At 39.3% G+C, this 25,282-nt stretch overlaps 2 protein-coding genes across 4 annotated transcripts; one reads left to right on the top strand and one right to left on the bottom strand.

The window, feature by feature from the left end:
• The first annotated feature begins 6,185 nt into the window (after nucleotides 1–6,185).
• si:dkey-202l22.3 (7 transmembrane receptor domain-containing protein) lies at nucleotides 6,186–15,963 on the top strand. 2 transcript variants are annotated; one of them, XM_036001564.1, is made up of 4 exons: nucleotides 6,186–6,414; nucleotides 12,860–13,332; nucleotides 13,574–13,971; nucleotides 14,581–15,963. In XM_036001564.1, the coding sequence occupies exons 2-4, from the start codon at nucleotides 12,876–12,878 to the stop codon at nucleotides 14,932–14,934; spliced, it is 1,209 nt and encodes a 402-aa protein (XP_035857457.1). In that variant the 5' UTR covers nucleotides 6,186–6,414; nucleotides 12,860–12,875; the 3' UTR covers nucleotides 14,935–15,963. The 2 variants fall into 2 exon arrangements, with proteins under 2 accessions (XP_035857457.1, XP_035857458.1); XM_036001565.1 differs by lacking the exon at nucleotides 6,186–6,414 and having other exon boundaries at nucleotides 12,855–13,332.
• A 2,713-nt stretch (nucleotides 15,964–18,676) lies between these two features.
• On the bottom strand, nucleotides 18,677–24,950 carry gpr184 (G protein-coupled receptor 184). 2 transcript variants are annotated; one of them, XM_036001546.1, is made up of 2 exons: nucleotides 24,486–24,950; nucleotides 18,677–22,651 (listed from the first exon to the last, which is right to left on the bottom strand). In XM_036001546.1, exon 2 carries the CDS (start codon nucleotides 22,607–22,609, stop codon nucleotides 21,563–21,565), a length of 1,047 nt encoding a protein of 348 aa, XP_035857439.1. In that variant the 5' UTR covers nucleotides 22,610–22,651; nucleotides 24,486–24,950; the 3' UTR covers nucleotides 18,677–21,562. The 2 variants fall into 2 exon arrangements, with proteins under 2 accessions (XP_035857439.1, XP_035857440.1); XM_036001547.1 differs by having other exon boundaries at nucleotides 18,677–22,663.
• Nucleotides 24,951–25,282: the final 332 nt, after the last annotated feature.

Here is a 25,282-nt window from a genome sequence, read left to right on the forward strand (position 1 = left end):
CTGTCGGCCACCGTACTACAGGCTAAGTCTATCAGTACCTCCTCTATAGCTCTGCTTGTGAATGATACTGGATCTGTGCTGCCCATTTAAAAAACAAATTTAAGAACTCTGAAGTACATTAGTCTGTCACTCTGACACCTCAAATAAATTCAAAAGCTACATCAATATCAGGCCCAATTTCTTTTAAGGTGCTTGTAGGTCTGACAGATTTTGCACCCTTTGGTTCTGTTGTTAATAGCCAGCCAACAACTGTCACCGTGTACACTGTCTGTGATACATAACTTGAACCTTTTTAGCCTGCGAGTGGGAGTGAATAGACTGATTAAACAACAGCGTCTACCAACCTGAAAATAGAAAGAAGTACCTGCCAATTGATTTTCATTCCAAACTGAAATGAATGAAAACCCACAGCTGCCGGAAAGGTAGAAAGAAAACTCAACACAACTAAAATCATAATTTTCTGTTAAATTGTCAGCAGCACAAATACAGCTCCTTTTAACATGATCGATATAAGGCATTACTTTTAGCTGAGGCCATGTGTCCTGTAAATCACAGCTCTTCAGCCAGCCAGTGCCATACCAGACAAGAACAAACAGCAGCAAATAGCGCCTGTGCTAACAGATGCATTTGAAACCACAATAGTTCTCAAACACAATTTAACTATGCCCTGCTCATTATGTCTGAAGGGTCACTGCTTATTCTGCCCCTAGTTGGCTCCAGCACTGACTCGTTGGCCAAAAAGCAGCATGCAGCATCAATTTATAGTCGAACGATAAGCAATCAGTAAACATATGACGGGATAACATTCCCATTTGGCACAGTTAAACAACATAGGCATACACGAAAGACTTTCTGTGAAAATCAACTGACAATGTTCACAAAAATGTTTATTTTAGTCACTGTCAGGGAAATGTGTGCATCATGAAAGTTGGTAATGGAGCATGAAAGAAATTCTTATATAACTTTAGGAGAAAATGTTTCAAGAACTCTGTGAAACTGGCATTCATTGAAGTGCTTGAAATATCTACAAGGATTTCACCTACAGAAGATGATGGTGTATGAACCATGCATGACTACACAGCCTTAAAACTGCAAGCTATTTTATATTTATATTAGAGTGTCTGCTATTGACTGAATGTAATATAATAATAATAATAATAATAATATATAATATATTGTTGTAAATAGAGCTAGAAAGCTTTTTCTTCCAACTGTGCAGGAAGGAGCTGTGTGCCATGAAATGGAACTCCACCGTGTCGCAGAGACAAACCGCAAGGAAAAAGAGAAAAAGGCTCTTCTACCACTCACCACATCCACTTTCCCCTGTCCACACTGCACCAAAATATGTGGATCACGTATTGGCATGTACAGCCATTCAAAAACCCACTAGAAGACGACCCTACGGAGAGGACAGTCATACTCGTTTCCAGTGACCGCCGATAATGATGATTTTGGTTGTGATACTGTAAAGGCATACGTACTGTATGTCCAGCTCTGCTGCAATATCTGCTGTCATGCTTATCACAGGGAGTGAAGAGCCACGCTGTAAATGAATCAGCCATTTCACATAATCCTTGTAGTTTTTCTGCAGATAATTCTTTTTTTTTTTTAAACAATGACTTTGAAAATGACTTTGAGAGAGCAAGTAAGGACAGGCGAGCTATGGATTTTCACATCACTTGGTTTCTTTAATAAGGAGGGTGGCATCCAAGCATAAAATCATAATAAATTGACACAGAATATTACTTATTATATATATTGTTATCTTCTCTTTCTCTCTCCCTCCTCTTATCATTGGTGTCCCACTCCCTCACTCCTGGACATTTACTAAACCCGCCTCACCCGCAAAGCATCCAGCATTGTAGGTGACCTCAGACACCCCTCATACAGCCTCTTCAGCCTCCTGCCCTCCTGCCCCAACACCCCCCCTCCCCTCAGACATTTAGGAACTCTTCCTTTTATATTGCACATTTCAATATCTTTATCTTTAGTTTTCTGTACTGTTTGATTTTGCCTTACATTTACACTATTTAGAATTCATTACTGTATTGTACATATTACTTACCTTTTTAATTGTATATATAACTTATCTTTCTTTATCTTAATTGTATATATTTCTTTTGTTATATTATATATGTTGTACATGTCCTTATTGCACTGTTGGTCGGAGAGAAACATATTTTATAAATTGCTCTGTATGTCTGGCACATATTGCAGAATTGACAATAAAGTTGACTTGACTTGACTTATTGTCTTATTATTTTTGAGCAAGTCTCCTGCATACTTATCCTGTCTTAAAGCACTGCATCTTTCTGATTCATGCTTTGGCTAAAATCAATAGATTCATCTTTTCAACTCTACACTAAAAGCACCACTCTTTTGCTTTCACTTCAATCCTCTTAACACCTCAGTTATCTTTGCTTCGCCTCCTTCCCAGCTTCCATCTCTACAGTGTCTCCCTCCTGGAGGGTGGTTCGTGTACATACGGACATATGGAGATCAGAGCTAATCTGCCATGACAGTTTGTTGCTAAATGTGTCCTTCAGGGGCATTGAATCAAAATGTAGACAGACTGTGACATTTAGTAAGGCAGACACGTGCTGTGCTGCTACACCCTCAAAACATCATAGTTCAGTGATAATCAAACTCAAACATTCAACATTGTGAAAAAACCTGGTTACCTCCGCCAAGGAGGTCATATTTTCAGCGCGGTTTGTCTGTATGTTTGTTGGTTAGTTTGTCCACATGGACCTCAGCAACTCTAGCAACTTGAATTTAGCCAGCACAAACCCCAGTTGCTAGTTAGACCCAGTGCTACCGCCAGCCTTCTGTGGCCCCTGGCACTGGGGATTGCCCTCAGCTGGCTGAATTCGAGTTGCTACAGCCGTTAACTTAAGGTCTCTGGTGCTCCGCGGCTGTTGGTGTCTGCTCTCTTCACAACGTAGCAGCGGGGAAGACCGCAAGATGCGCTAAAGTTTACTAATTCTTGTCTCATTTGTGGTCTGATAAACAGAGTAGGGAAAGGGGGATGAAACCAGCAGAAATGTCTTTTCATCAAGTTTTCTGCATTTGGGGTTCGACTTGCGTTTTTTTAAATTACGTCATCTTGTTGTGCCTTCTTCTGCTGTGGTATAATGGTTTTGTGACTGGAGAATCAGCACCACTTGCTGCTTATCTCAATGAACCAACTCCAAATAAATCGCATAACGGTAGTGGATGGAAACAAGCATTCATTTGCATTTTCTTTAGCCAATTTTCTTGAAATTCGGTTATATATAATTTGCAATACATTTGGATGGAAACCTGACTATACACACTGGTCTGGGCTCTCCGCATGTCCTTCTACTTTTATTATGTAACTGTAAATGTAAAAAGCATCTTCTGTCTCAAGTGCAACAATGGCAATCAAAATTACACTCTATTTAATGCTACTTTATACTTCCAATCAAATACATTTCTTTGTCATATTTCTTCAAAACTAAAACAAAACACACAAGCTTATAATACAAGAGTGATTCCTTCTCTAATCTCCTCAGATGGTTTGATTCACAGTAAATAATTGTTCAAAGCCCAAAGAAGTACAATTATCCATTGTTTCACAGACCTTAGGTTAAATAAAAGCAAAAATATAGCAGAAGTTTATTTTCAATAGCGCACAGACGTCCCAAAGCCAAAATCATTACAAAGATTTGTTAAATTGGCTTTATACACATGCACACACACACACGGAAATAAACATACACACACACTGACTGTACACACACTCAACCAATTAAAGGGTAACTACTGTTTTTTTCAATCCGAGATCGCTGCAGTCAGCAACGGCGAAACAAGCTGCAATGTAAGTTAATTGTCCAGCTTGTATTTACCTTCACAAAAGTGCTTGTTTTGCCACTAGCAGGCTCAGATTAATGTTTAACTGACTGTTTGTGAAATGAATGTGTCTTTTTGGTAGAGGTTACGGTATATTAAAGGGTAACTACTGTTTTTTTTAACCTGGACCCTATTTTTCTATGTTTTTGTGTCTAAGTGACTGATGGGAACAACAATCTTTGACATTGGTCCAGTATTAAGCAAGATTGCTGCAGTCGGCAGCGGCGAAACAAGCTACAATGTAAGTAGATTATTCTAAGTGTCTGACAACATTATGGAAAGGATTTCTAAGGAGGTCGACCTTTCTGTTAAAGAGTAAGATCCTTCTTTTAAACATAAAAACATTTGCAAAATTGCGTTCGAAACCTACCAGACAATAAACAGTAATTTTAGCATCATAAAATACACTTCATTCAAAGTCGACAGAAACAAAATAAAATGTTTTAGGTCGTCTTTCCACTTTTCCAAACATCACAACTCCAGTTTTGGTTGAAATAACCACATAGTTTACTGATTTACATGTGAAAATATGTTGGCTCTATACACGCTAAAAGTATTGTTTTTTTAAATGGAGTCTGGTGGGTTTTGGTCTAGCGACTTCAGAGCTGTTTCTGGTAAATCAGAAAGGTCTCAAAGATGTTTTAAAGGTCTATCTCTGAAGGGATCCTGTCCATAATGTTGTCAGACACTTAGAATATTAATCTGAGCCTGTCAGTGGCAAAACAAGCACTTTTGTGAAGGTAAATACAAGCTGCACAATTGCCCTGTTAACTTACATTGTAGCTTGTTTCGCCGCTGCCGACTGCAGCAATCTTGCTTAATACTGGACCAATGTCAAAGATTGTTGTTCCCATAACTTAGACACAAAAACATAGAAAAATAGGGTCCAGGTTAAAAAAAACAGTAGTTACCCTTTAATATACTGTAACCTCTACCAAAAAGATACATTCATTTCACAAACAGTCAATTACACAGATAACTGTGACACACCGGTAACAAGATTAAATAAATGTTGACTCATAAGGTACCTCAGTACCTGAATGCTTACGCATACATCAGCAGAGAACAGAAGCAACCGTAATTATTATTCAGTCCAAGGGGCCAGACATATAAAGTTTAAAACATAAAAACATATATCAAACATCTCACATTTAGGGGCACTTTTGTTGGTGTGTATTTATTTTTAGTCTTACTTTCAGTCCTGCAGATGAAAATTTCCTGAATACCTCTGCCTTTACAGTCCCCTGTTATTGGAAAGCTTTCCACAGTGGCGAGACAAACTAATCAAACATTTAGTTTTATTTCAGTCTCTGAAATATATTTATCTGAAATATAACAATCCATATCAACTGCTTTCTCCTATCTGTCTCTTTTTTTTTGGCTCAGAGCTCTCTGAGACAAAATATTGAGTGGTCCGTCTTGTATTGAATCCAGCCCCCAATTGATGTGGTGTGAAATGGTTGTTGTAGATTGGAGTAGATTTCTGAGCCATGTCAGATCCTCATCATGCGTTCAACAATAGTGATAAGGAGCAGCCTTTAGCAGAGCGAGAGGAAGAAACAGCTCAGAGTGTGAACATTATTTGAGGCTGCTTTCTAAACTGCTGTCGATGTGTCAGCAGGGGTTCCTCTGAGAGGGCAATACACTACAAAGGGCAGTATGAAGATATTTGGTGTTGGAGTGACGGCACAAGTGCGTGGTATAGACAGACTCACAGCCTCACGTGTTTGTGTAAATTATTTTAAAACTGTGCTTATGGATTTTGTATTTAGGACTGATTTGACATAACAATGTGATGATAATATCTATTTTTTTGTTATCAAATTGAGCTGATGTCTTGCACACTTATTTGCATATGCATCTTTTTTTTGCTGTAATAACTGGATTTTCCCCGGAGACAACACAGTAAATATGATTCTCTCCCTTTTTCACACGGTTGCTCATTTTCTCCCTCTTTCCTCTTCAGATGTGGAAGAATCAGAAGGCAATCAAGGCTGTCTTACAGCAATTAAAGCAAAAAGAATAGGCTGCCCTCTCCCCCCGAGGGCAAATAATAGGCTGCTGAACTGGTGTCTTCACAGCATGTTGCAAGGGATACATGCAGTGTGCGTTTTTGTGTGTGTGTGTGTGTGTGTGTGTGTGTGTGTGTGTGTGTGTGTGTGTGTGTGTGTGTGTGTGTGTGTGTGTGTGTGTGTGTTGTGTGGATGCAGGCGAAGTAAAGGAGATAGGTGGGAGGGAGCAGAATTTGAGGATTTCAGGGAGAGAGGTTATGTGGGTCCCTTATCTTTCTCTCTACGCCACTTTCACTCAGTGCTGAGTGAGACAACACCGTCTCCCTGCCTGACTCCTCACATCACAGTGGGCTTCTATATAAGCTGCAAGAAAGCCTTTCTGACTAGACATGTAAGATCTGTAAATAGAAGAAAGGAGTGAAGAAAAAAAGGCGTCAAAGAAAAGAAAATAAGCTGATTTGCACTTGAACTGAGGTGACATCACACAGGGATATATTCGAAGTATCTACAATTTTACACATCTGCACAGGTAAGATACTCAATTTCCATCCGCTGATTCACTGCATGCATTGGCATTTACAGATATGCATCCACACAAGCAAGGGGAGACACACACACACACACACACACACACACGCACACACACACACACACAAACATGCATTGACGCTTTACCTTAAATGTTTGCTCTATACTTTTGTTTGTATTGCTTATAATTAAAAAGTGTAATTTGCATAATTGTCTAATTAAAATATTTATTTGAAATCAATTACTATTTCAGGTTGCTGATTCAAAAGTATCACCAGTATTTTATAATCAGCATACTGGGAATGGTCAAAATAATGTAACACCTGATGGAAAAGAACCTGATTGTTGAAATAACTTAATCACAATTACAACACACTGCCATAAAGGGTGCCAAATTAGGATGAATGCCAATTAGCAGCATTTGTAGACTTTGAAGGAGGTCTGGCAATCTGCACTTGGATATGTGAGTTTTCAAAAGGAGCATAAGCTGACCACAAAAAAAGGCAAAAACATCATGAAAGACAACATCTTTCCTATATATGTTTTAAGGCTGTGGGCAACTTTAGTTCATGTGTATATGACATGTATATGCACATACATATTACAAATACTTTGCAATCATTTAAGAAAACACATATGTTCAGGTAGAAAGCACATAATTGTACATTTTCCAAAATGTTCAAATTCATTAAATTAAATAGTTTTTGTAACATCATGACGAGAAGTATGCAAAATATAGACAAATAACAAAATGACAATAGGACGTGAACATACACAGTGCTGTATCTACCAGATATTGAATGTAGTTGGGCAGCACACCCACAGAGATCTACACAAACTCCCCACATAACTATTTCCTTCAAGACATGTAACACTGTTTCTGTCATTTTATGGCAGTAAGCATCTGTGTGCATCCTGTCAGCATAAATGATGACCAGATATGAGTGGTGCACTGCCAGAATGGTAGAGCTGAAAGCTGAACAGCAATGCATAAAAAAACACACTAAAGACAATCAAAAACACAGACATCAGGAAAAGGATAAAACTGGTGAAGCTTCGAGCATTAATATGGCAGTGACAACTAGTCTGTCAGTTATTTTCTCTTTCTTATCTGTAAGGTAACACATTCACAAAGCTGCAGCATCAACAACCACAAGAAGGTGCTTGGAAACACTTGTGGAGCTGATAAATTCTGCTAACTGGCATCCAACCTAACACAGCTAACCTTAAAACCTTATGTTGATTTTTCTACTCACTGCACTTGTCCAAATGTGTATGTGTTAGTACGTCTTAAATTGTAATGGGTTGTTCCTTGGCAGAGCCAATGCTATTAGAATGGCTTTGACCTCTCTTAATGAAAGGGTCGCAGAAGATAATAACATTTAGCCAGCATTTGATCATTAGCCCCTGGGAAAGACATTCTCGCTGCAGTGGAACATCTTCAGCGTACTCACTTTAAAACACCTAAAAGCACCCAGCATCTGATCCAGACTTATATTCCAGACCATATTTCTGCAATTCATACAAAACACCTCAATAGTTAAACAAAGATCTTATTTTATGCCTGCCAAAATTATCTGCACTAAAACCTTCACACATTTTGTGTGGAAATATTGCAGAGCCCAATTCAAATAATGAGGTCCACCATTAATTCATCTCATCAGAATTGCATATGATGCACTTTGACCTCATTTGTGTTTCATATTTGTCCTGCCTCTGCCCTTCTCTCCGTGAATGCCTCAGCAGCCTCATGGAAATGCAAAATTTATACTCTATAAAGTGCTTAGGAAATGTCAGTTGAGAGCAGGGAAAAAACAGTGGATGTGAAGACAGACAGGAAAAGAGAGCAGAAAAAATAGGGTGAGAGTCTCGTCAAGAGTCATTCTTCCTGTTTTGCATTTTGAGGGCTCTCAATTCTCATCACGCTTCACAAATTAGCTGCAAGGTTTGTATGGTTTCCACAAAGGCCTTAGCAACAGCGTTACTAGGCAAGGGTGGGTTTCTTCTAAGTTGTCAGATAATGTAGATGGCGTGAGACCAGATGGGAATTGGAAACCATAATCCTGCTTTTGATCATGGACATATGCGCAACAAATTAGAAATCAAAGACACAATGCAGCCTGTCACTGAGAGACGTTACCTCTAAAGTGGAGATTGCTGCTGAGAAAGTAATGGTTGCAAACAGGTTTTGAACTAGACATGTAGAATTTTCTAACATGTCCTTTAAAACTTATATTGAATCACTGGCGTGGATCCATCTGCTAAAGATTTTTATCGACTATCTGAATCATTTATTTACTTATGGGGTGGTAAACCTTAGCTGTCCTGTCACCACCTTCCTCAACACCAGACTTTATTATAACACGGTTTATCGTGATTAATTATTTTAAAATCCTCAGCCATAGTTTCAGTTTTGACAAACTAAGCATTCTGCACTTGCTTTAAGCTCACTGGATGTCATCCCTGGTCAGTCGGTCCACCACTTTGGTCCACACTGCAATATCTTAACAGCAACTACCGGATGGATTGCCATAAAATTTTGAACAGATATCCAGGAAAAAAAAAAAAAAAAGAAGAGGGATTCTGTGACTTTTGTCAGTTGCGTCTTGCGACACCAGCAGGTGGCCTTAAATAATAGAGAAGACAATTTTAATATACATATTCTTGGTTGAAAAGTAATGAATTTACCCATTAAATTGTGCTTCTTTCCGCTGTGCAGCAAATATATTGTGACAAGATATTGTATGCACTGCTTAGTTGATTATGTACGGAATGAGATGTCCATGTGAATGCTGAATTGCAGTATTCTAAATTGGGCTTAGGCTATATTATGTTTAATATTTAAAAAGCACTTAAGTCATACCATTTCAATCTACAATGCACTCAGCTATTAAATGTTTAACTTCCACCAGGAGAGTTTGGTCAGGAAAAGCACAACTACTTTCAAAACAAAGAGGACAAAATAATGAGTTGATCCAGTCACTTTTCTGAATAAGCAGCAGTATTTATGACTCATAAACATTTGGGTGCTGTTTGTAAATGCTACTAAGGAAATACAAATCATGTTGTGCCTCTCTGGATATTTCCTCATTCAAAACACAGTGGTAGGCTGGCTGGTTTTTTGTTATTGTTAAAAAGCCATGCCCTGCCAGGAATGACTGCCCCCCAGGAAGACTGTGCACTCAGTGTCCTCATTAATCTATGGATCTATGATTGAACTGGAACTGAGTAGGTGGCTTTTAGTAAGTTAACAAAGGAAGATGAGTGATGCCCAGTCTATGGGTCAGGCTTCCCTAATAAAGGCATGAAAGATCACCATTGGCACATGTGGCATTTTCTGTTTTTAGCTTGTCCAAAAATGTGTTGCACCGAATCATAACACACTTTCCTGATCATTTCCAGGAAGAATTAAACTATGTGAAATGGTCTTCTAAGTGATATGTTACCCAAATATCACAAAGGTGGGTAAAAAAGTTGGTAGTTAAGGAGTTCCATAGAAACTTCTCAAACAATTTCAGAAGCATAATGCACCTTTGTACTGTCCAACAATACTCACATGTCCACTCGAGTTTGCTTAAATACACTGCTTAAGTTTGAAGTATGACTTTACACATTCTGTGCCACATCTAGTACTCATTTAGAAATATGCTTGAAACATGACATGGTTATGACCTCCATTACAGCATGTCCTTCTACAGTGGAGTAGGCCAATTCCCCACACCATAAATCGATGTAGACAGACCAGGAAACAATCTGTTTCAGAATTTTGGATCGGTCGACCCGGAGGGTTAAAGGTTGCCAACTGTCATCTGACAGTAGAGAGTTTGCTGCAAAACAATGTTGCATTCACAGAGCTTACTACTGAATAAGAAAGTCACTTTTTTATCTATACAACTCTTGAGAGATTTTTCAATCAATATGCACTTTCAACTGCATTTCCACGCAGACATTTAACAGGAAAAACATAGAACAAAACCTTTAGGGGAAAGCTATTTGGCCACCAGAATAAATAATATATATTGGAAACATATCCACATCTGTGGATAAGGTCAGGATTTTTTGTTTTCAAAAGATAGAGGAGTTGACATTAACAAAATCTTTTGAAGTGCAGGCAGGGGTTTACTCATATGGAGGCAGTTTTAACTGGCAAAGCTAAAAAGGCCACAGAATGATTGAAAACAGCCACTCCAAGCCAACTGCATGAGAATATGGTTTGCTGGTGGTGGACAGAAAAGACAATCTTACTCTTAAACGGATCAACAAGCACCCTGTTTAAGCTAGGCACTGTTCCCTTAGCTTCCCCAACACACTGGCTTTTCTCATACCTCATAGGATTTCTGTCATTTATATTTCTCAAAATGTAGGCCTAAAACATGTTCCTGTTGTTTTGTGTCTAGTTTCCATCCAAGATGGATATCTACAACAATACCCTGCTGTTACAGTTTGAGCAAAGTGTAATTTTAACAACGCTATTATTTTTCATTTATTAGCGTAAAACAAAAAAACTCATTCAAGACTTAATCAGAGAGTTTTCAGTGCTGCATTGGAGTTATTAAATTCTTACAAAACAATTAGCCTTCATCTTTGTTAAAATGATGGTTCTGAAATCTTACTATTCAAATTAGTAGATGTCCATTTTATTTTGGAATATAGATCTTTTTCACAGCACATATTTTGACTTGACTTAGCAAGAAAAGTATTTTAAAAAATGTGTATTAATGTTAGTAATAACACCAGTGCTTTTCCTGCAAGATGGTAAATAGGTATAAAGTGGAAATATTATATTACTGATTCTGGCAGCAATCAAATTGTAGGTTGCTAAAATAATGTCAGTCGGGAAGATATCAGATATAGTTTTACAATACTAATCTCCGTGATTTGTCCTCAATTATTCTCAATTATAGAACAAGATACTTAATTTTAATTTGAAGTTCTGAGAAAATGACTGCACTCCTCACTTTAAATTCTTGACAATTCAATACAGACCAAATCATTTTAAGTTTAAGAGTTCACAGCGACTTACCCTCTTTCTTATATTTGTATGGCTGTGGACTCTTACCTATTAGGCCCATCTACAGGCTGCACTGATTTGAATGATACATCACAAAGCATTGGGCGAAAACATATGTCCATCATCTTTGAATGAATGATGAATGAAGTCATTTATTCTCAAACTCAGCTTTTCCTTACATAATATATATATATATATATATATAAAAGTTTCAGAAAACATGTCTTGTGAAATATGATTCTATGAAATGAAGCAAATCAAACATTTCTTATACACACTGGAGTTATAATAAATACCGGAGTTTTTTTCACTGGCATTTCACTCTCTGCAGTGAGCCAAACAGTTGCATTCTAAAGATTTTAGTAAGATCAATGCCAGTCATAGCTCAGTCCAATCTAAACACACAGACACGACACACGTTTATATTGAGAGTGACTTACTTCTCAAGGATATCATTATATCCGACGTCCATCGCGAAGTAACGTCCATAAAGCCGCTAAGAACTCCTTATAACTCAAAAACGTAATTAACTTAAGATCATCGTGTTTTGAAGTTTTTCTCAGAATCAAAGTAATCTAGTTGTAGCTGTCTGTTCATCCATGGGTACATTGCAAACACGAACTGATAATCGCTCATTCGACATTCCTTTATTGCCAATTTACCATCAAATATAATCTAAAAACAAAGAACCCACTAAACTGGACTGCATCGCCATAGTATGAACTGGGCCATATCAACGTCCTGTTTACGTCACCCAACCCTAAATTATGGGAGGTAGACATTAGCTAAACTGAACTGTTCCTGCTTAAACTGTTTGGAACCATTACACTTTCACATGGTTGCCCGCAATGCCCAGGTCCCCAGAGATCTTTAAAGGGCCAGTTTCTTTCCTTTTTTTCCAACTTTTTTTATTTTGATTTTAACATTAACAAGTGACACAACATAACGAACAAGGTAAACACAGCACAGAAGAACCGATACATCACTTCCCCTCAAATCCCCACCCACCCAAGTGCAATCCAACCCAGCACAGGTCCCAAATGGGGACAAACAACACACACCCATTCACACTGACAAACACACACCAGTAAGGACACACAACATACAAAAGACAAAAGTAAAAAAGATGGACAAAATAAAAGAGATAGAGAGGAGAGAGAAGGGGAAGGGTTTGGTGTTATTGAGAAATCAACTGGAATATAAAAATAAATGTGTAACATATAACTGTGAACCATTCTAAATTGAAGTCTCACTGACATTACTAAAAGGCAATATCAGTAACACTTTGATTCAGTCAATTGATTCCCTATAGAACATATGCAGGTGATGCATATTGATTATTCATATCATCCCTTAAGAATATCAAATGTGAGGTTTGGTTACTTCCTGTAGTACTAATTGATTTATTGTTGATTATGCTCTCCCTTATTTTAAGGTTGGCCTCCAGAGACATGGATATCATCATGGAAGGGGATTTCAATGTGACGGGTAACACCAGCTATAACACAGAACAAGAAACACAAGAAGGAAGCAAAAGACTCAACCACAGTGACCCCCTGGACATGTTTGTAGGCATGGAGCTTCTTCTACGTTTCAAACCTCTCTTCCTGCCTCTCTACTGTCTTGTAGTGGTCGTGGCTGGTGTTGGAAACTCCTTCCTGTTGGCTTGCATCTTGTCTGACAAGAAACTCCACAATGCCACCAACTTTTTCATCGGTAACTTAGCAGCTGGAGACCTGCTGATGTGTTTGAGTTGTGTTCCGCTGACTGTGTCCTATGCCTTTGACAGCCGTGGCTGGGCTTTTGGGAGACCCCTCTGCCACTTGGTCCCCTTGCTGCAATGTGCCACAGTATTTGCATCAGTGCTTTCACTCACTGCCATTGCTGTGGATCGCTACATTGTTGTAGGTAAGGGACATTACATTATTTTTATACTCACGAGAAGTCTTTTTTTAAACCCACTATTTGTAAAATTGACACTGTGACACTGTGACAGACAGCAATGCACGCTGATTACGCCTTCTCAGATGGGCTGAAATCAACACATAGACTGCACCTTCAAAGAAATCAAAACATGGTGGCTTTATTGTATGGAATAATGTGCTGCTCTGGTGCTTTTATCTATGCTATTTTTCCCTTTCTATCTCAGCTCACCCAATTCGGAGAAGGATCTCTGCATGGGGTTGTGGTGCAGTGGCTCTGGGTGTCTGGCTTTTATCTCTGGCCCTGGCTGCACCTCCTTCTCTCTACACACGCTATCTGGACCTGCGACCCAATGGCATCAACCTGATAGTGTGTGAGGAATTCTGGCCACATAGTGGCAATCTGCGGGTGCTCTATTCTTGCTTCATTCTCATAGCCTCTTATATGATCCCGCTGCTGTCGGTCAGCGTATCCTACTGTGCCATCACTGTCAGCCTAAAACGCTATTCAGTACCTGGGGAGCCCTCCAACAGCCAGCAGCTCTGGAGCCAAAGGAGGAGGAGGACCTTCTCTCTACTGGTGGCCTCAGTGCTAGCTTTCGCCCTGTGTTGGCTGCCCCTGCAGGTGAGTCTTGGCTCCAGACTGTTAGATCCTAAACTAAAGCCAAACTGCGAGGCATTCTTAGCTCGACTTTCCTTCTCTCTTACTTGTTCCATGGAATTTGTGGAAGATCTTGATTTGGGCGTTAGGCCTGGAGGGGAGATTAAGTTTACATTCTTCTGTAGCTATCTGCTAGCAAATCATAAACTGGACAGCAGTGAAGTGATAAAAAAGAATGAAGCTTGAGATGATTAAATCGTATACATCATTACCCACAGAATCTCACCATCAGGTACATCATGTCCACAAAACCAACATTACGTCCACAATAAGCCATGCAAGAGCCTAACAGATTAAGATTTCATTCTCATAATAATGACAGAAGGGGACAGAGTGTACTGTACATTGCGGTAGGATTGCACAGACCTTGAGCCCATTTCATTAAAGCGTTGTGTGAACATTGTGTCATGCAAATTGTTAATACATTTGCGAGTCTTACAGGGCTACAGGAGTGGCAAATATTGCATTTGTTGTGATTATTGATCAAGTGAGCAAGAGGAAATTATCTAAAGTTATGGAGTCACTAAGTTTTAGCATTCAACCTACATGTAATTTTTCCATGTCACTCTATAGGTGTTGAACCTGTTGCTGGACCTGGACCAAGACTTCCACATCATAGGGAAGCGCCACATAAATGTCTTACAAGTCTGCTGTCATTTAGTGGCTATGAGCTCTGCATGCTACAACCCCTTCATCTATGCCTCACTGCACAGCAAGGTGCGCATGCACCTGAAAGGCTACTTCTGTCCTTGTCGCAGTCGTCAGAGGGGGACAAAGGAAAGGGCATCATCCAGTGGCGGAGTGGCAATCGGGAGAGTCGGGACTTTCCCCGGTGGGCCGGTAGTGTTTCGAGGCCGTGAGGGCCAGTCTGATAATAGTTATACATTGCCCCCCCGAGGGCCGGTGGCCTACGAAATTTCCCGGTAGATGTTTTCCGCCGCTAGCGTCATCTGGGAGCGGATTTTAGACCATGACATCTGTAGCAGCACCTGACATCCAGAGCCCTGTCCTTACCCACAAGTTAACACCTGCACCCCTAACACCACTGTTAATGTATGAGGTGTCGAGGAGAAAATTAGGGAAATGTTTAATATCCATTAAAACCAGATTTTTTTCATGCTTTTCCAGCATTTTGTGTCTTCAAGACATTTGGTCCTCTCTTGTACAGTGTCACCAGAGGAAGTGTTAAATAAGGCCACTTATGACAAACAGGCGAAGAAGCAGATCCAGACCAGACTGTAGTTTAGTATGATGAAGAAGAAGATTGAGCCATCCACTGGGATCCCTATGTTTTTCTTGGACAGCCAAGCTGCCTTGCATGGACACTTAGCAGATCCTGCAGCTTTAAAAAGGCCAGCAGTGGCATAAATACATCCTCAGGCTGAGGGCTTCTGTGGCAGACATGCTGGAGGCTGAGATCAGGGGTGGCTACACTGGGCCTGGTTATACTTTAAAGGTAAACGCTTGACTTCTGAGAGCTGACCGAACAATGAACTCTTTTCACCAGACATAGATTACAGACCCAGAGGAGGACATGTGCAAAAGAAGAAGAAAAAAAAAGTTATTGTTTTATTTACTCACTGGTACTGAATGTCTGTGCTTCAAATATTAGTTATGTATCTCTTGTATTGCATATCACCTACATTATGTTAGATGTATTATGTTGAAATACACATTGTCTGCTATTTTAGTGTCATTATGTGATAGTTAGTCCCTATGGTCTGGCTCCACTGTCAAACTGTTTGCTACTAGTGAACTGTTTTAATTTCCTGATGACACAAAGTCTCTGTGCTTTGTCCCTGTCTGAAAAAAAGGACTGACACAATGATCAACTTAATATTCAGAGCATGAACAATAAGCATCACTGTGCTACCGCCATTGCTGTTAAGTTCCCATCAGGTATGATTAGTGCTATCTTAATGCTTTCTTTGTTTGGATAAAGCCTGGGTATCAAGTCAATTTTCGAACATGCCTCTTTTTAAAAGACTTGCCAAAGAACTGGCTAATATGATCTAAATAACATTTAAGCAGTATTAATTCTGTTCACTTAGTCATTCAGAGTTCTACAGTTTTATTTTGTATTATTATTATTGCTGCTTATGATGTAAAGGATATATTTTTCTACTGTTAACTGAACTGAAGGGTTGTAACAATGCATTACACACAATAAAATTATCATAGCTCAGGGCAGATTGTCCATCAACAAATCCAACTAGCCCATTTTAAAATGCCAAAACCCCATTGGTTTGGTCAGCCCACTGGCAGGAACTGAAATACTCAGTGTAGCTTTAGTGCAAGCTAATAAGCCGTAGGTGGCCAGCCAATGCTGCTGATGCCAAGCTGCTGATGCCAACTGTCACCTTTTAACAATCAGATTACTTAACTGTTTCTTGCCTTGTTGCTCAGTTGCCTTGGCTTTTCTCTCTAAGTGAACCTTGAGACTGCATTCACTTCTACACAATTAGATTTTTTCTCTGATGCTCTTTCGGAAAGGATCTGTAAAAGTTAGCCTGTTTTTTTTTTTTCTTAAAAGGTCTGTACCTGAAATGCTGAGTGGGATTGCCCCCACATGGCTCTCAAAGACCATTCCTCAACACGTGGTGTACCAAAGTTTTTTCACAGCAGCATGCACTAACATACACCCACAACCGGACCGGCTTTCAAAACAAAGAACAGAGAAATTCAGATCACACACACAGAGGGAGTGTGAATTCATTCTCTGCTCAGGACGCCATTACTCTATATCTTTACATAGCAAATATTTGCTTGCTGCTATATTAATGCACTGAATATCAATGTCTTTTTGTTACTGAGCGGCGCCTGCTTTAAACCAGTGAGAAGAGCACAGTGTTTCTCCTGTGGCCTCGATAGACTTTACATTAGGATGATGTCATGCAAATACAAATAGCTTTGCTTAATTTTACAAATCTAAAATACCACGGATTGCAAATTCATTATACAAAGTGTAATAATTGACTTTTTTTGCAGTTTGAGGTGTCATTTCGACAGTCTTACAGCCATCTATTTTGGTGGTGTATGGGAAAAATGCTTTTTACCCCATTGCAGTACCTGGGTCAGAAGGAATTAGCCTTGGACCACGACGCCCAGCTAACGGAAGCGTATGCTAGCCACAGTTAACTTAAACTGGCATGCACTGAAGTGTTCAAATTTAGAGGGATAATATTTTGAACAAAAGATGTCTGTGTGAGGTTGGAATATAAAGGTCCCCACCGGAGCTCCGACTGCAGGTTGAAGGTGGTATAGTCTTGCATTGTCAGACCTTCCTTCACAGCGCTGCGGAGGAGGGTCTGACTAGTCCACACAGCATTCCAGGATGGGAGACAAACATGCTCTGGTTTATTGGCATTTCTTTAAACCAAACACAATTGTCTTGGGCGGTGCTAAGTCTATAAGGACAAAAATAAACAAAGAACAGACATATTGTGCAGTGTAATCAAAGCAAAATGATTGCACTGTGGATGTAAAAATCCAATAATACAGTATTATTATTCTGCATCTCATAGTCATCAGTAACAAGCAGATGATGCCTTTATACTGAGCTGTCAGAAATCTTGCTAATACAAGGCTGTACAATGCAGAGTGCAAACAAAAGAAGAAGAAAATGCACAAGAGGTATGTTTGCCTTATTTGGAACTCTAAAGATGAGAGCTCTGACAATTTTTCTCAGCCACTTCAATTGTTTGGATAAGGCTGAGAGCTGCACAAACAAAGCTCCTAAGAGTGAGGATTTTTCCCCTGGACTCCACCTGACAGATCTCACTTAAACCACTTTATTATGGGCTGTGACAAGTTTTCCAAGTGAAGTTAGTGGAATGAAAAGGTGTAAAATTAATATACAGAAGGCAATTATTTTGAGTAAACTGAACCATGAAATTATCACCATGACTGGACATTTGGTATTGCTGCAGTGTAAATCCATAGTTCAGATATCATGAAGAGCATGCTAATCCTTAAAAAAAACTGAATCAATAATATGCTTTTTCTTGTTATTTAAATGAACAAAACAAATATTGTTTTGATAAATGTATGTGGTTTATGGTAATTGGCTAAATAACTGGCACTGATATATCTTTGTTTTCATGTTTCTTTCATGTGTTTCTGAGCATGAAAATGAGAAAAACAAAAAAAGAATTTTGTGGTTATGTCTGCTTTACTTAACCACTTGCATGTGCAAACACTGCAAAAGCAGACTTTATATTTAAACAGGTGTAAATGCTATGTTCAGTTCTTTTTAATTTCTGTCTGTGAATTAAAACTGTGGGGGGAAAAATTGTGTTTTTATTTTGTAACTTTTATACTTACAACACATCCTAAATGATAGCCTGAAAACTATTGCAAGTAGATTTTCTTTACTCTTGTACTCCTGTGTGTGTGTGTGTGTGTGTGTGTATGTGTATAATGCATATAGTCTATTGCAATCTAATACAACAGCTCAGCCACATATTTTACCTTTACACAGCAGTTAGATGTTAGTGTAGCATTGTACTGGACTGCATTATACTAAATTGTGTTGCTAACATTTTACCACCCTCTTGTTTGTAAATGGGGTGGGCAAAACGTAAGAAACACTTATCACTCAACTACCTAATAAAGTGGCCACTATTATTGAACACATACTGTACAAGAAACACAAATGTACACTCAAAAATCAAAGGTAAAACATTTATGACTTAGGTTTGAATAAGGTGATTCAATTCAACTGTGGCAGCATGCATGACTGTAGTTACATTACACAGTGAAAATTAAATTTGTTTTTGAAATATCAAATCTAATGATAAACCACTTTGGGACTTTTAGGATTTAGACAAATTGAGTTTGATATAATTAAGACTGTGTTTCATTAAAGACACACTTAATAACACAGCGGACAACAGGAGAGCAGCAATTTAAATATTAATTAGAATGGATTGCTCATCATGGAAGGGGAAATTAAAAATGACTTTATATTGAGCGCTTTTTTTGTACGTGTCACAATACTCAAATCAACACTATAATAACTTAGCTAAGATTAGCTTTAATGCATTTAGACCAACCCTGCGTTTTGAGTTGGAACAGCTAATCGATGAAACCATATTGATTTTCCAGAGTCTGGCTACAGCCTGAGATAGCTCATCAAAAGCTGAGTCTAGGGAAAAGGATCTGTAATATCTTGGGTCTAATGCCACTGGATGATGGACTGCAGCTTTGGATAATTTCTTTAAACTTGACTGTGTTTTTATCATTTGCAAATATGGAGTCCAATCACTTTTTCAAGTAGTGCTTGTTCAAATTGCCTCAAACTTTGACTGAAAAGAGTATTGAGGTGAAATAATGGAGTAAGGGATGGAAGGACATCTTTTGGGAACCTCTCATGAATTTATATAATTTTTTCCACTTAACTGTCTCCGAAGCAAAGCTGTCTCTTGACCTGATGAAAACCCAGAATCTGATGTGGCAGATGAATCGTTCCCAGCCGTGGCTTGTTTTACAAGGCTAGCATTATTCTATATTTTCCTTTTTGTCAGCAAATCCCATGAGAGGACCAAAACTAACAATGCATTAGTCCATCTCTCAATACTTTCCAATTTCCCTAAACTGTCTGTGGCCCATTTGTTCCTGAACACGTAAAACCTGAAAGGTCACAAATATGTAGTTAAAAAAAATATATATTCTTAAAACATGTGGGCACTGTAGTTTTTTAGAAAACATTACTCAAACAGGAGTAAATCTTGCATTTGTTATTAGGACTATTTTCAGTGGGGGATTAACACATACTATGCTCTAGTAAGTGTTTCTGGCAGCAGGCTAATTTATGTGGAATTGGCTCAAAATAAACTACATTGCCCATGTTCATCCATGTTCATGATAATGAAGGAACACGTTTCTTGCTCATGGCTCATGGCTTCATGGCTCATTAATGATGTTTTTTAAAAATGTTTTTTGGAAAACAACAGAGGCACATAGGAATAAGGCACATCAGGCCTTGACTACACAGATTACACTACACTACTACACTTGTATAGTATTTATTCATTCATTGGGTTTGGTCTTTTTATGGGATTTGTTGAAAATAAGAATAATATATAATTTACCAACCATATCCTTTAAGTATTTAACACTGAGCAACAATGAGCTTAAGGGCAACCCAGTCCCCCTAAAAGAAAATCACGGTTTGAAAAAAAGTCATGCCACTCGTATTTTATCAATATAATAAGGAAACATTGTTAATGAAAGACGCAAAATGTTCACTTGCAACATATTTCATTTGTTTTACTACATTACCCCTACTCATTATGGACTGCAAAAAAATATTGCCAGTTAACATAATCCAGGCAGCAGTCACATTTCCACTAAAGCGTACTGCACTAAGATAAAACATTTTAGTAGTATATGAGTGGGATTTTCAGGAGACAGCTGTATATGCTATATATACCCTGTCTCCATATACTGACCAATGACTCAGCAGTAAAGGTTCTTAAAGAAAAGAACATGTACAAACCTTAACAACCTCAGGGTGCATGCTGGTTATGTGCCAAGTGCTCAGTTGGTGATGAATCGATATGCACTATAGCACTATTGATGGATGAGAGAGCCACTGTATGAATAATGGATCAAATATAAAACAAAGCCATAACAGTATGTTGTCGATTCACTTTCTCCCTTCCTCTCTCTTTCTTTGTTCTATACCTGTCTTCTTCACCTTTTTTAGACATTGTGGCAAATATTAGACTCTTGTCTCTCACACAAACGCACACACGCATGGGCTTATTATTTCCTAAGGCCTTCCCTCCCTGTGGAAATGTATAAAATGTCTACTGCAAATTGATCATCAAGAGTTTTCTTCATAAACAACCTAAAAGTCGAGCATCTGCTCAAACAACTGGTTTATTTTGTTTTACATTCAACCACTGACGGTTAGACAATAAAGGCACAAGGTCATGCTAATAAATGCCTTCTTTGTGGTATGCTTTAGAGTTAATGCACCTTTAGCTATACCAGGGTCACACAATCACAATCACAAAATCCTTGTATAGATTGGAAAGAAGGCACAAGTGCTCTTCATCTCCAGCAGTGTCCAGCTACAAACCAGAAGTGCCACTGAAGAACTCTTGGGAAAGCAGAACCTGCCTGGGAATACAATCCAATTACAGAGCTCTGAGACGGCTGTTATTCAATCCACTCCTCTACTCTGTGCAGGATATGAGGAAGAAAAAGAAAAAATAGCGACAATGTGGTTCTCTCAAAGGGTGTTTGATTGTCTGTACACAAAGGCTTGATTATGAGAGGTAAACATTTCTGCTTCTTACTCGCTAACTCTGAAAATGCAGACTTGCATTTAAACAGCCACAAACCAGACTCAGTGTCATTGTAAAGGGTCGCCCCTCAATGATCTGATGAAAAAACAAAACAGTGACAGTATTTTGTATAATCGTGTATGCACATACATACACACACACACACACACACACACACACACACACACACACACACACACACACACACACACACACACAAATGCACAGGTGCACTTATCCACCCAAATACAGCTTACTTGTCATATTAAGTTAGTATTAGACTTTCCTCTGTTGTTTGAAGTCAAAGTACAGTTCCCTGCCTGTGTCACTTTACGCCTCCTCCAGCACAGTTTCACCTCCTCCTGGACTCCATTACTGACCAACACATACAGCACAGGGTCCACCACGCAGTTCAGACTGGACAGTGCCAGCGTACATGAGAATAAAAAGTGCATTTTTTGTTCAAACTGGCAGTAACTTCCTTGAGGATTTTCTTTGTCATCACTGTTGTAGAAGACTAGTGAGCGTGTGAGCAGGAGAATGTGATATGGAGCAAAGCAAATTGAGAAGATCCCAATCACCCCAAAGGACAGCAGGCGGACCTTCCTCTTAGCCTGGGCACTCAGGCCGGGACTCTGGCCCACAGTGGCCAGCACCCTCCAGTAGCTCACTGCCAACACCAGCAGGGGCAGCAGGAAGCCGATGCCCACTCTGAGCAGGTTGAACAGGGCGACAGGTTCCTGCATGGGGTAAGTCTCATAACAACGGTCATTGTTGTTTTGTTCATCATGGGGGTCAGTGAGATTGTCATATACCAGTACCATGATGTGTAGCGCCATCACTATAACATAAACAGTGGCACACTGTGCCCAGGCATAGCATGATGTACGGTGGGTCTTGAAGCGGAGTGGGTAGGTGACCACTAGGCAGCGGTCCACGGAGATACAGCAGAGCAGGTAGATGCTGATGTACATGTTGGAGTAGTAGAAGAAGCCAGCTATACTGCAGGAGATAGAACCTAGCTTCCAGTGGTGGTCCTGCATGTAATAATTGATCCAAAGGGGCATAGTGAAGATGAAAAACATGTCGGAGAGGGACAGGTTGAGCAGGAAGATGCCCAGAACGTTTTGCCGCCGCACTTGTTGGCAAATGGGGCCCAGGGTCAGCACGTTGAAGATCAAACCAAAGATAAAAGCCAGGATGTAAACAGACATCAGGAAGTCACTAATGGCACTCTGGCCAATTTCAACACACACAGTTGAGTTTGTGGTTGTTGTTGTTGTTGCTGTTGTTGTTGTGACGTCCATTGTTCCTTTAGTTTTCTTTCACTTTCCTGGTTAGAAATTCACCTGTAAAAAAGACTTTCACATTAAGAGTTTGTCAGTTTGACTGAGTAAAAGTGACACAGGCAACATGAGCTTACTCAATACCTTAAAAAATTCATAGTACAGCTTGGACATTTTGTATCCCCCATCCTATTTCGTGGTTCAACGAGCTAAAGAGATACAATCATTTGTTTTTCCTCTGATGTTTCTGAATGTGAGGTAGTTTGGCTCTGATGCTTAGGCAGAGAGTCGAAGTCCCCCCCTAGAGAAGATACAGGCTTAGTCATTCTCCCAGACGATAACAGTTTGTACCCACGGTACAAATAGAAACTGTGATTGCCAAAATCCCCGCCTTATTGCTTCAACTGCTCTGTGTGGCAAAAACGTCATGCATTTTCCTTTATAAATGACTCCCCTCTAGCCATTTTATGTAATGGCACAGCTACATGTCATCAGAAAATGGATAATAATAAAGTCTCTCCTTAATGTAGATCCCTTGAATCATTTTCTACAAAGACATGTGGTTGCTATTTTTTATGTAAAAGAGCGCTCATAGCTTTTTGAAGATTTTTCTATGTATATTTTATTCTGTCAATTTCCTGTCTCTCTCTTTCTCTGAGATTTCAGCAATAGGAAAGGAAACCTGTGTTCTCTATATTGTGTCTATTTTTCTGCATTACAGTGGCATTCTTTGATATTTGTTTCCTCTCTACCTTCTGTTCTATCGCTTAGGCTTGGCCCAGCTGTGTTTATAGGCTCAGGAAGCATCTAATGCCATTAGCGTCTGGACAGAGATAGGCTCTCCATTCCAAACTTAATAATGGAGAAGCCATTTAGAGTCGGACCATCTTTAGTGAATGATAATGTTTCCCTGCGTGTGTGTGTGTGTGAGTCTTGTGTGTATATGTGTGCAGGTGCGTGCATGATTTGTTAAGTAATGTGGGTTGGGAAACTAGACTGACTGTCATCTCGGAAAGTTTTGCTCATAAACCCTATACCTTTTCTAAAAATGTTCATTGGCTGTTCTTTAGTCATCTGTCTGGTTGCTAACCACGCATATTCCCCTCTTACTAATAATAGGCCTAACAACTGTGAATAGTTTGTTCTACTTACATGCTTTCATCTCCGCTTTTTACAATTAATATGGGTTCTTGTTTTTCTCCTCTACCTTACAAGTTTTCATTTTTTGGTGTATTTTTCACATGTAAAGCATTGTTTCTATTTTATGACATACGCCTAACACATTACACAGCTGGTCCAAGCTTCAGTCTGTCCTTTCATCCATCTGAGCCAACTATGTGTTTGTTTGTATTATAAACGGAACTAAGCCTCGTTCTTATCACACAGCCTTGTCACCAGTGAGGCTTTCAAAGTACGGTATTGTGCACATGCCAAATCTTCTTTTCCAAGCAAAAAGTTTTATAGCTTGTCTCCCTAATACCAAAGCTGTGTTTTGAAGGTATCACAGTCCACCTGTGCAATATATTCCTGTTATTTTCCACTATTTCTTCTTGTCAAGCTGTTTTCTTCTGCACTCTCCAGCCTGTTGAGATAAGCACTTCTGGGAGAACGACAGAAAACATTCAACCCTGCAGAGAATCAACATTTCTAGGCTAATTATTTTTGCCATTCTGACTCACACAGCCTTGAGCATGCCGCTGACAACAGTCCACATGGGATGAAAATAAAACAAGCAAAGGATCTGAGGTTTCAAACTAAATGAAGACCTTAACACCCTGTTCACAAAACAATAAAAAAGAAATACCTCACATTGTTAACCTTTTTAGTGTTACTTTTTGTGTCCAGTATAACTTCCAGACATCTTAAATCCAGAACTGACAAATATTGATGACCTCACCTGATGTTTTTGGTAAGAGATGAGTCTTGATTGTAAAACAAAGCTGTCCAGTAGGTGAAGAGTTTCAGACACATTCAAGAGCTGCTTCAAGTTTGGCAGAGTTCAGTCCAGATGGGTCAGAGGACGAGCTTCAGAAGAGACTCTTCAGAGCTGCTGACATGCAGTCAAGCCACTACAGTCCCACATTGTACTCTTAAATGATTACTACAATATATGATTATCAGCCAATATAATCACTACAGTGTTTTTTCTCTCTGTTAACTGATTTGTCTGGTTCTGGTTAAGATGACTTAACATTGACAGCCACAGTTGAAATGTCTGCATGAGTGTGGTGAAGGGATGAGACAAAATACAAAAAGGGGAAGACATGTAGGAGGAGGGAGGGAGGTTCTGAACACGTGCACGGAGGAAGGAGCTTTAGGGGTGGGGAGAAACACCACACTGTTATGAACCACATCCTGAGACACAGAACAGAGAAGAGAAATTGAAACTCTGGGGCAGACAGCCACAAGACATGCTACATACCTGAATTTCCCCATTAAACTTTCACACTGATATGAATCTTTTCCTAGTGTAACTAGTGTAAATAGGTATCATAATGGGGATATTTTCACTTCTTCAGAACAGCTTTCCCCTCAGTTTAAATTCCTTTTGATGCAGAGTTAGGCTAATCAACTTCAATATGACTCAGTGTAAAAAAACTGAAGTACTTCAACCGTTCCACTGCTAAACACAAAAAAGCTTCAAGTTAAGAAGTGAGCTGAGCCTGATTTATATGTTGTAAGCTCTGTACCAGG

The sequence above is a fragment of the Sander lucioperca genome, chromosome 5, assembly GCF_008315115.2.
Source record: "Sander lucioperca isolate FBNREF2018 chromosome 5, SLUC_FBN_1.2, whole genome shotgun sequence".
Lineage (NCBI taxonomy): Eukaryota > Metazoa > Chordata > Actinopteri > Perciformes > Percidae > Sander > Sander lucioperca.

Bases quoted from the DNA above. Each gene is read 5' to 3' on its own strand.
- si:dkey-202l22.3 (XM_036001564.1), top strand. From the start codon at position 12,876: ATGGATATCATCATGGAAGGGGATTTCAATGTGACGGGTAACACCAGC. The intron at 13,333-13,573 runs GTAAGGGACATT...TTTCTATCTCAG, and splicing joins GGATCGCTACATTGTTGTAG to CTCACCCAATTCGGAGAAGG. The intron at 13,972-14,580 runs GTGAGTCTTGGC...GTCACTCTATAG, and splicing joins TGTGTTGGCTGCCCCTGCAG to GTGTTGAACCTGTTGCTGGA.
- gpr184 (XM_036001546.1), bottom strand. From the start codon at position 22,609: ATGGACGTCACAACAACAACAGCAACAACAACAACAACCACAAACTCA.